This window comes from Leuciscus leuciscus (genome assembly GCF_965113295.1).
Source record: "Leuciscus leuciscus genome assembly, chromosome: 16".
NCBI classification, from domain to species: domain Eukaryota; kingdom Metazoa; phylum Chordata; class Actinopteri; order Cypriniformes; family Leuciscidae; genus Leuciscus; species Leuciscus leuciscus.
The window spans coordinates 34,204,560-34,215,799 of NC_138740.1; the positions used below are offsets into that span (position 1 = coordinate 34,204,560).

At 37.9% G+C, this 11,240-nt stretch overlaps 1 protein-coding gene across 8 annotated transcripts in view; it reads right to left on the bottom strand.

The window, feature by feature from the left end:
• LOC309478147 (uncharacterized protein) overlaps positions 1–11,240 on the bottom strand; it is a 206,570-nt gene that overhangs the window by 33,238 nt on the left and 162,092 nt on the right. For 3 of the 8 annotated variants that reach the window (XM_082141721.1, XM_082141720.1, XM_082141723.1), the window contains 2 exons: positions 11,080–11,200; positions 8,625–10,908 (listed from right to left, as the gene is read on the bottom strand). The exons of 2 other annotated variants lie outside the window; for them this stretch is intronic. In XM_082141721.1, coding sequence (XP_081997847.1) covers positions 9,905–10,908; positions 11,080–11,137 — 1,062 coding nt within the window. In that variant the 5' untranslated portion in view covers positions 11,138–11,200 and the 3' untranslated portion in view covers positions 8,625–9,904. Of the gene's footprint in view, positions 1–3,222; positions 3,343–8,624; positions 10,909–11,079; positions 11,201–11,240 lie in introns of those variants that run through there. 3 more of the 8 variants (XM_082141722.1, XM_082141719.1, XM_082141711.1) reach the window with 2 other exon arrangements.

Genomic DNA, 11,240 nt, shown 5'->3' on the forward strand with positions numbered 1-11,240 from the left:
CACAACAAATGTTTTATCACACTGATCACAGCTGAATTGCTTCACTCCAGAGTGAGTAAACAGATGATCACTGAGATTACTTTTGCGATTGAAACTCTTTCCACACTGAGAGCATGTGAACGGTTTTTCTCCTGTGTGAATTCTCATGTGCACGTTAAGTTTTCCTTTCTGAATGTAACTCTTTCCACACTCAGAGCAGGTGAAAGATTCTTCTCCAGTTTTTCGAGCTCGTTTTTGTGTGAAACTCTTCTCCATCTGTGAAATTATGTTTCCATCTTCATTTTTGAAATGTTTGTCTTCATTCACTTCCATCGGGTCTAAAATCAACATATTACATTTTCAAAATTCAAATAAAGAAGGAAATATTACGGTGGCCGAGAGAGCTCAACGCGCTGCAACTGAAGAAAACACATGCAAATAGAAAAAACACCCACAAATTAAGAAAACATCTTCATCAGTTTTACAACACACGTGTGCTCCAAATACTCACAACACAACCAAATACAGAAACACACTACAAAAGTTCACAAAAAAAACAAATACAGAAACGCACTCAAAAACAAATACAGAAACGCGCTACAAATAGCACAGACCACAACGGAAATGTTTCCAGGGGACCCAAATAAGTGACGAACCCGGCTAGGACATGCTTATTGCCAAAGAATTTGATATAGAGTGCCGAAGTTATGACGTCACTTTGTAGGCCAAAACGCGGAAGTGAGTTAGCATTTTAGCACTACGGGTTCCCTCGCCCTAAAGTCTATGGGTTTTTTGAATGGGTTTTTGCTAAATCGCCTGAAATAAGGTCTGTGGTTAACAAAGCCTCTAAATATTTTCACGTTTTGATCTATGACATAAAACACACCAGTTATAACCTGCTTGTGATTTTTAAAAACTTTATTGTGTCTTAAAAACGGTGGTTGCTAACAAGTTGCTAAAAGGGACTACATCCTTTGGCGGGGACTTAGACGTCATCATGACAAACATGAAATCTCTCACTAGCCCGCGTTTCAGCTTCACGTTCAAGTTTACCTTTCAGTTAATATAGCCAACATAACGTTATTTTTGTTTTGTCCCGAGATGCAACCACAAGTCATCGAATGAAATCTCGTTTGTTTTCCGTCCGATGTTATCCAGCGGAGACTATGGGTTCGTGCCAGATGGAGTAAAAAAGGCTAGCAGTAGCAAGAATAAACGTTTTTCATAGCCAAATCAACAGCTAAAATACCTTTTGTCTTTCTCTTAAAATATCTAAAAGCTTGTTTACTTTGCCACTGTTTAATAGATTAGATCCGCTGCAGTTTTATTAAAGGCTAACGTTACATTGAGAAATGTGTTTAATTAAAATATTCAAAATAATACCTGGTTTATTGACTTTTATTGTAACTTGTTTGGATATAATTATAGAAAGGGTGGGTCCTGCACCTTGTGAACTTGGCTTTTACCCACCTATAATAATATGATTGTATTTGTAAACAGCATTGCCGTAGTTAAAGCAGGCAATGATATTAATCTTTGTTATTTTAGTAGTAAATGTTAACTATATTTAATGTGCTATATAAACGTGGACAATTCCCAGAGAACACGCTGATATGTATAGCCTTAATGCACTGTAAGTTGACTGTCTGACAAATACACAAATTAAATGTTAAACTATTGTATACTACTTGTATACTATTGTAACTACACTCCAGTCAGCTCACAGTAATGTGAATGTGAGATAAAATTTACTACACAGGCTCTCACATTGGGGCTTGTGGATTACCAGGTAAAAATAGAAAATGTTAACAAATTGAGTATATATGGTTTATTTAGGGAACATATATGGTTTAATTATAATATATTATAATAAGCATTTGCTATTGACAATTCTCTTTAAATTCAACATATATAATTATATACAACTATTATATTAAATGTTTGGAATTGAACTGTGTTATGCTTGTTCAGAGATTATTTGTATAGTTATCTTAAATACATAGAACACTATTATAACTCCTCTATCTCTCCCTAGTTTTACTTACTCGATTAACCTTGTACCTCATGCTGGCCCTTACAATACCGGCAAGTAAACCAGCATCTAAGCTGCACTGTTCATGTCCAGATTTATAGTTGTTCTCTCTTCGATCTATGCTTTTTCTCTCGTCTAAGAAAAAGGACATGGACATTGATACGGCCATAGCTAACGTTAGTGCTTTTGAGATGGTTAAAGCGCGTTTTTTTCCTGGCGAATTAGCAAATGGTATGCAAACATACAATCAAACATAATACAGTGAAAGATAATCTTTAAAGTTTATTTGGGGCACAATGATCAGGCATAATAATCTTAATCACAAAGAAAATAATATTAAGGTTTATATAAACTAACAAAATAATAAACGAATAAATAAAACATTAACAAAAGATTAAAAAAATCTCAGAGAGGCACGCATAAACAAAATTAGTTTCTAACATTTTTTGAAAAACAGAATGGGCAATATTTCTCATGAAAAAGTGGATAAGTGTTCATACCATAGACTGTAAAAAATAGGTTCATACCCTATGGTTCATACACAGCGCAGATCATAATGAGCGAGCGAGTGAGTTTGAGGAAGCTTGATGATGACGTTGTTCCGCGACCATGGTGTGCTGTAGTCCGTTGATTGCCTACCGTTAGCATTTTATATCCGACGGCTTTATTTAGGCTTCAAAATGTATACATTTTGGATTAACTTGTAAAGATTATCTTGATAGACAAAACGTGTAAGGGTCACAACTCTTTGTTGAACACAGATCTTATTTTTTGCGATTTTCCAAAAGTCTATGGGGAAAATGCATTGCTTTTTGATCGAGGGAACCCATGCGCCGCTAACTTCCGTGTTGGCCTACAAAGTGACGTCACAACTTCGGCACTCTATCCCAGCTGGGTACACAGCTGGGTTCGTCACTTATTGGGGTCCCCTGGAAACATTTCCGTTGTGCTATTTGCAGCGCGTTTCTGCATTTGGTTGTGTTGTGAGTATTTGGAGCACATGTGAGTTGTAAAACTGATGAAGATGTTTTCTTAATTTGCAGGTGTTTTTTTCAGTTGCAGCGCGTTGAGCTCTCTCGGCCACTGTAAAATATGACAACAAGAAGAAATATAGGTGAGTCACAATCAAGCAAAAATGTAGTCCTTTTTTAAAAAGTTTTTATCTTAATGTTCCTCATCAGTCATTAAAGAGAATGAAGGAAAACACCAACCTATTTGTTCCTCTGTATCTTCATCTTTTATTCTGCAGGGTTCTTCCTTAATCTCCATCTTTACAATAGTATGTCAGTAGTTTCTCCTGGAGTAATTCCTCCTGCTTGCTGCTTCTTCTCCTGTGGGAAGATGGGAATATTCCCCAGCATTTAAACTCTCATGAACGGCTGTGGGAGCTTCACTGACTGAAGGAGTGAATTGTGGTCGTTGTTGCTCATTTAGCAGATGATCATCACACTTACCATCACTCCGGATTATTCAGGATTTAAGTGAATTAAAGGTTGATTGCTGTAATCAGGCATCAATTAAATGTGGGAATGTGTGCAAAATAGAAACAAAGGAATAGTTTGCCATTCAGATGAGAATTACCTTAAACTACAGTTATTTCTGGCACTAAAGACTGTTGCATAATTTACAGCAGCCCATTTAGAAAATGTTGTAAAATGTAATTTAGACACACATAGTAGGCTATTATCCGTATTCGAACCTATGGATAGTTCAGTTAAAACCTTGCCCTCTTTTGCTAACTATTAATGTTGTTTAACTTAATGTTAGATGAAATCTGTCTGTTTAAACAATATAAGAATGCGCTGTTTATCTTTCAATCAGTTAAGAGCCTTAATTTTAATATGTTAAAAACGAGACGTGGTGAGTGAAGAGACGCCAAAATAACGCCAAAATATTGTTTGTTTTTTTTAGTTGTGGAAAGTTCAGTTGTTTATCAACAACCCGATGTGTATATCAAAACCATGGTTACAAGCAGGGCCGCATTAAGAGCTCACTGGGCCCCGGGGCTATGAGTTACTGCAGGCCCCCCCCACCACTTTAGGTCACCAACTACAGAGAGAGAGAGCTAAATATTATATCATTATACAAGTCATTTTATCTATCTATGATATACTTCACAGTCAAGTTAAATTACTTTTAATAAGATTTTTATCATATCAAAATTGAATGCCACTAAAATTTCATAATTTTTGTGACCAATTTCAATATCACAAAAAATAATAGTAGCTTAAGAAAAGAATCTCAAGCTTACTGATGACAAGAGTCACAAATAACAATAGAACAAAGGCACATAAGAAATCGACCTACTTGAAAAATGCACTGAATAATATTATATTGTATAAAGTATACAATACATAGTTTTCACTATAAATTCCACATTCATTCTTATTTATTTTACAAAAGTTATTCAGTCAAGGGCAGTAAATTACTTTCTTTCTGATGTTTGATTAACATTATTGACACAAATGGCGACAGCAGCTTTATTAGCAGCTTCTGTCACTTTAAGACCTCAGGGTCAGAACTCAAGTGCGCTGTGCAAAACCGTCTCAAGTTCACCATGGTCTCAAAACGAGCATTTACAAAATGAATTCTCTCCCGCTGCTTACTGTGCCTGAGCAGTTTTTGTATCTAAACCACAATGCTTAAAAACGCGTTTTTAAATTATAAACTTACATCATGATGGCGCAGCAAAATTGACATATTTCTACCGGATATATTATCGCCAGCCCTTCAGGCGAATATAGAGTTTGATCAAACACAAAAAGCAATTTCATACATCCTTTAAGTTAATAATCAAACTTACCGAAAATTGGTGGGGTCGATGATGACGCTGTGTCTTTATCTGCTCCAATATATATAATATATATTATATCGCCGAATACGCAATTTTGTCCGACAACAAAGCAGTCAGTACAGTAGATTAACGTCGGTGGACTTGAACTTGAAAAACGGTATTGTTTAAATTACTTAAATGACAATATTTGAAAGTTGAGACTTTGTTTCATCAACATAGGGTGACCAGACGTCCCGAAAAATTCGGGACAGTCCCGAAATCTAAACTGTTGTCCCGAATCCCGAATCTGGCCCTAATTGTCCCGAAAATTATACTAAAGCAAAATCTTGAGTAGCCTAGTTATTGTCTGATAAACATTAAAAACTGTCTGCGGAGGTTGAGGCCGGCGACACACTGGCTGCGTGGCGTGTCCGTTTTTATTTCGGCTCCCATGTTAACAGGTTAGAGCTTGCACACTGCCTGCGTGACACGCGCGTCTCTCAGGCGCGCCTCGAGCCGCGCGGAAAACGCGTGAATGCTAGAAATAGAACCGACGCCTATTTTTCACGCGACACGCAAGCGTGTTGAAAGCGTTTCCAGGCAAAATAGAATAGGAAAAGATGTTTGTATGTCATTTTGACATAAAAACATATTAATAAATTACATTTTGATGTTTGAAAGTTTAAGTTTTTACATAAATGCAGATATAAATGTAATTTAAAAAAATATGATCGATTTTCAAATATTGCACCTTTCAATACAGAACGAAATATTCTGTAGCCTATTTTGCCTATTATTAGAGCGCACGTTGCTGCAGCCGCGAGGACAGTGCTGCATGCGTAAAGGAGTGATTGATTGTGATTGATTGTTAGCGGCACTGTGTACAAAAAATACTTCACTACACAATTATCTCGTTATTTTCGTTTAAGCTTATTAGCGTTAGGCTATACTGAAAGGTCTGATTTACGCACTGTACGTTACTTACAACAGTCATTGTTTTTTTTATTTTCACAATGACATTTGAGTTCATGATTTTTTGTGGCAGATTAAAGACTAATGACAGACTGTTGATCTTTGAATAAAAATATGTTTGGTTCAGGTTTGAAATTCATTATCTTTTATTATAGGCTACGCAGTCTAATATCATAGAAGCCCCCCATCCCGCGATGTAGTATTTTTCACTGCGTGAGTGAGAACATGATGTGCGTGACTCATGAGACCGCTCTGGACCGGCCTGGCTTGTCACACAGTAGCTAAACGAGGCGGGTCTTTGCGAAAGGTCACTATAATATTAATGATAATGATTCCATGATAATGCATGGAATATACGGCAAAACGCCACTAAATAACAGGGCTAATTTGTGGGGGGCGTGGTAAGGCTTTGGCAATCAGATGGCTAGTAGTAGTCAATCTGCTCCACAGCCAATCACGGGCCCCCTCCCTGCTCGGGCCCGGGGCTTTAGCCCCGCCTAACCCTATTGTTAATGCGGCCGTGGTTACAAGTTGAACGTATATTAAATTTGGCGCCGCATTTTTATAACATGTCCGAGACGAGGAAACGCTCCATATTTAATTTAAAGTGAGAATAAGATAGAATGTCTCATTTCAATGTTACAGATGTTGTACACAGAGGGGGCCGGATAGCTTGCCTGAATGGTTGTAGCCAAGTGTAGGCTAAAAGCCTTGTTATACTTTAGCCTGGCACCGCAGCGCTAGTCTCCGCAGACTGCGCGCGCACCTCCCCAAACGGACGAGGCGTTTATACTTGACGCGCTCGCCGTTGTACTATTCTTTGAAATGATAGGGGGCGACTCAAGTAATTATCCTCTGTCTAAACCATCAGGAATCAGCGGTTAGAAGAAGCAGCTATACACACGTGACAATGTTTATTTTAGTACACCACCACCAATACCACACTACAAAAAGAATCGTGTAAAAATATATGGATATGAGAATGAGTATATGCCTACAATATAAATAAATTAACAATATCTTATATTTTCTAATTTCACTAAACATTTCATTGGGTTTCGTGAACATTTTTATTAAACATGGACCTTTATGTTCATTAAAAATACTTTTTATGCTACTGTATGCTCATTTTTTAAATGTAAGCAACTAATTTAGACGTGCAAACTGGGTGCCGGTGTGATGAGAAGTTCGAGCTCGGCCAGATTGGGCTCGAAGTCGTTCATCTTCGGATGCGGCGCCGCGCGCATTGTTACAAAAACAGACGCGCATACTGCCAGGCGAAATTGGGTCTTGCGAACCCAACGCGCACGACCGCCCACACCGCAATGACGTCATTTTTGCGGCGCGCACCTTCGCGCTCGTGCGGAAGCGTCGAGTATAAAGGCTGATTTATACTTCTGCGTCGGACCTACGCCGGAGCCTCTACGCTGTAGGCAACACGTTGGTTTTCATTTATACTTCCGCGTTGTTGTCCGCGTTGACGCGCAATTAAGGCCTCATTTTACTTCTGCGTCGGACCTACGCCGGAGCCTATACGCCGTAGGCAACGTGTTGGTTTTAATTTATACTTCTGCGTTGTTGTCCGCGTTGACGCGCACATAGGGAGCATGTGAAACCCAGAGGGAGGGGTTCTGGCAGACCAATCACAGCACTTGCGTCCGCGTAGAATTGACGCGTTGTTAAATTTTTGGAGAGGTGCACGTCAGGGTACGCCGAAGGGTACGCGCGCTACACACAGCCTACGACGTAGCTACGGCGGCAGTTCGACGCAGAAGTATAAATAGGCCTTTACACTTGCAGAGGGAGTATGTGAAACCCGAGGGAGCGGTCCTAGCAGACCAATCACAGCGCTTGCATCCGCGTAGAGTTGACGCGTTGTTACATTTTTGGAGAGGAGCACGTCAGGGTACGCCGAAGGGTACGCGCGCTACACACAGCCTACGACGTAGCTACATGCGTGAGTTCGACGCAGAAGTATAAATTGGGCTTTAACCTAGCTTAACAGTGCGCGTTGCTCCGTATTCGAAGTTGCACGACTTCGAGCCGAATCTGAATGAGCATGTACGTCTCACCGCACCAGAACCCAGTTTATGCATCTTAAATTTTGCTTACATTTACAAAATGATCCTATAGCAGAAATAAGCCATTTTAATACAAATAAAGGTCCATGTTTTATAAAATGTCCATGAAACTTACTGAAATGTTATATTTAAATATTTAAAAGATAATATAAATATTTAAGAGATCGTTAATTTAGTTGTATAGCCTACATACATGTTTTTATATCCACACATTTTTTTCCAATGTCAAAAGTAAAAATGCCAGGGTTTACTGGATTTTACACAATTCTTTTTGTAGTGTGGTATTGGTGGTGATGTACTAAAATAAACATTGCCTGCATCCCAATGTGCATACTATCCATCCTAAATATGTGACATTAGTCAATACTATTTAGGGCAGATAGGGTGGATAGTATGCAAATTGGGACGCAGGGTCTGTCACACGTGGACCTTTCTTCTTCTCACAGTTGATTCCTGATGGTTAAGAGGGAAATCACTTGAGTCGCCCCCTGTCGTTTCACAGAATAGTACAACCGCGAGCGCGTCGAGTATAAACGCCTCGGACGTTTGCGGAGACTGGCGCTGGAGCCCGGCGAAAGTATAAACAAGGGTTAATTCTCACGTATCTGAAATTCCACAGTGGTTATTTACTATCAGCGTCGTCGATCCCACGCACACACGGGGCAGTTTGCAAAACACTCCAGTAACAACTGCGTTACTGAATAGAAATAAAACAGGGTAAGAGCAACAGAAATATAAGGCTTTACACAAATACATGTAGTAGTAAGTAACAGATCCGCACACCGAATAAGCTCCCATTCAAAAAATTTATTAGTGACGTTTCGGGCCTCACATGGCCCTTCCTCAGACTAACAGGAAGTGTACAAAACAGTTGACTTTTAAAGTCTGTATCACGTGACCACACCATCACACAGATTGGATACATCCATCGACATACATTGATATTTACATATTTATACATTGTGTCCAAGAAACATAGAGAATCAAAAAACATTATTCAAAAAACCATATTAAGGTAAAAGTCAGATGGACATTTCTATTTAGTTTTTTAGACAATTTACACAAATACATGCAATGACCATAGCTCGCGCTCCTCCTACCGACTGCCCACTCGTCAGTGAGGGAGTGAGAGTGCGTTCCTCCTTAAAGGAACAGTACCTATTTTTAATTGTTACAGTGTGATATAAAATGTTAGGTATAAATAAATATAGTTATTTAGAGTTATGAACTTCTAGAATAGTCTATCTATTTATATCTGATAAATCTGGATCCATTTTTGTCAAAAAAGTTGTTACTACTACTGGTTCATTAGCAATGCTGAATAGAATGTTTAAACCCTTGATTTAATGAATTAAACCCTTGATTTAATGAACTAAATTAAATCTATTCATTATACTTAAATAAATTACAAGTTTTGTTCATTTTTATTCCTAACATTTTCACAATGTACAGAGAGTGATTCAATCAATTACTAATAGTCAATCAACCATTTTCCATTCGAATTAAATGTCTTGAATCGTAACAAGGGAGCATTTCACTCCACTGGTCTGCTATAGAACTCCAGTCCACCGCAATTTACATCTTTAACTTAGACATTATTAAAATGACTATTTTAGCTGGAAGATTTCTATCAAAACTGTGTCTTTTGCCCCATTCTGGTGTTACCCTGTGTGTCTGTGGGATAACCCCTCAGCATCTCATACATTTATACAATTTTTAAACAAAATAAACCACTTTTATAATTTTTCACACAAAACACACGTGTGCCAAAACAAGTTATTTGAAATATGGATTATGATTTAATAGACTATTATTGCTACTGTTACACAAATACCTCATATGCACAATTAATGAAAATAATTAAACTCCACAAAGAAACAAAACACATCCCTTCACAAATCGTTGTATGGCGATACAACAGTTGTAGACACTTTCCACAACAAGTCGTTCGCTGAGCTTGGTTACGATAAAGCTATTTTTGGACTAAGAAGGAAATTTTACTTACTGGATATTCTTATAGCATGAAGACCTCTTATATATGTCAAAGTTCAAGGAAATATTGATTTCTCAGTTCATGACCATTTTAACCTGAATGTCAAATGATTTACTTGTAAGTGTATTATTTGTAAGTGATTGATCTGAACATGAACTTTGCTCATTTTTAGACAACTTCGGGCAATTCTTTTTCTTATGTCTCTGTAGACTAGATAATAGGGTGAAACTCTTTCCACATGAAGAGCACTGGTGCAGCTTCTCTCCAGTATGATTTCTCTGGTGTATTTGTAAGGCACTGGATGTAGTGAAGGTCTTCTCACAGTCAGAGCACACATAAGGTTTCACACCATCATGAACTCTAAGGTGTGATCTTAATCTTGATTCCACAACAAATGTTTTATCACACTGATCACAGCTGAACGATCTCAATCCAGAGTGAGAGAGCAGATGAATGTTGAGATTACTGTTCTGAGTGAAACTCTTTCCACACTGAGAGCATGTGAAAGGTTTTTCTCCAGTGTGAATTCTCATGTGTTTCTTATGGTGTGATTTATGTATGAAACTCTTTCCACACTGAGAGCATGTGAACGGTTTTTCTCCAGTGTGAATTCTCATGTGCTCATTTAGGTGTCCTTTCTGAATGAAACTCTTTCCACACTGAGTGCATGTGAAAGGTTTTTCTCCAGTGTGAATTCTCATGTGTATATTTAGGTTTCCTTTCTGAATGAAACTCTTTCCACACTGAGTGCATGTGAAAGGTTTTCCTCCAGTGTGAATTCTCATGTGTATATTTAGGTATGTTTTATCAGTGAAACCTTTTCCACACTGAGTGCATGTATGAGGCTTGTCTCCAGTGTGAATTCTCATGTGTCTCTTAAGGTTTGATTTATCTATTAAATTCTTTCCACACTCAGAGCAGGTGAAAGATCCTTTGACTCCAGCTTGTTGAATTTTTCCAGCTTGTTTTTGTGTGAAGCACGTTTCAGTCTGTGAAATGATGTTTCCATCTTCATTTTTTATGGAATAATGAGGGTTATGAAACTGATGTTGTTTGTCTTCATTCACCTCCATTGGGTCTAAAATAAACATATACAATTGTCAAAATTCAAATAAAGAATGAGAAATGAGAACAACAATAATTTACTAGGTCAGTCGCAATAAAGAAAAAAAAAAGTCCCTTTTTCAGGTTATTAAAGTCATTAAACTTAGTTTATCAGTCATTAAAGAGAATGAAGGAAAACACCAACCTATTTGTTCCTCTGTATCTTCATCTTTTATTCTGCAGGGTTCTTCCTTAATCTCCATCTTTACAATAGTATGTCAGTAGTTTCTCCTGGAGTAATTCCTCCTGCTTGCTTGCTTCTTCTCCTGTGGGAAGATTAACATTTATTCATTTAACAGACGCCTT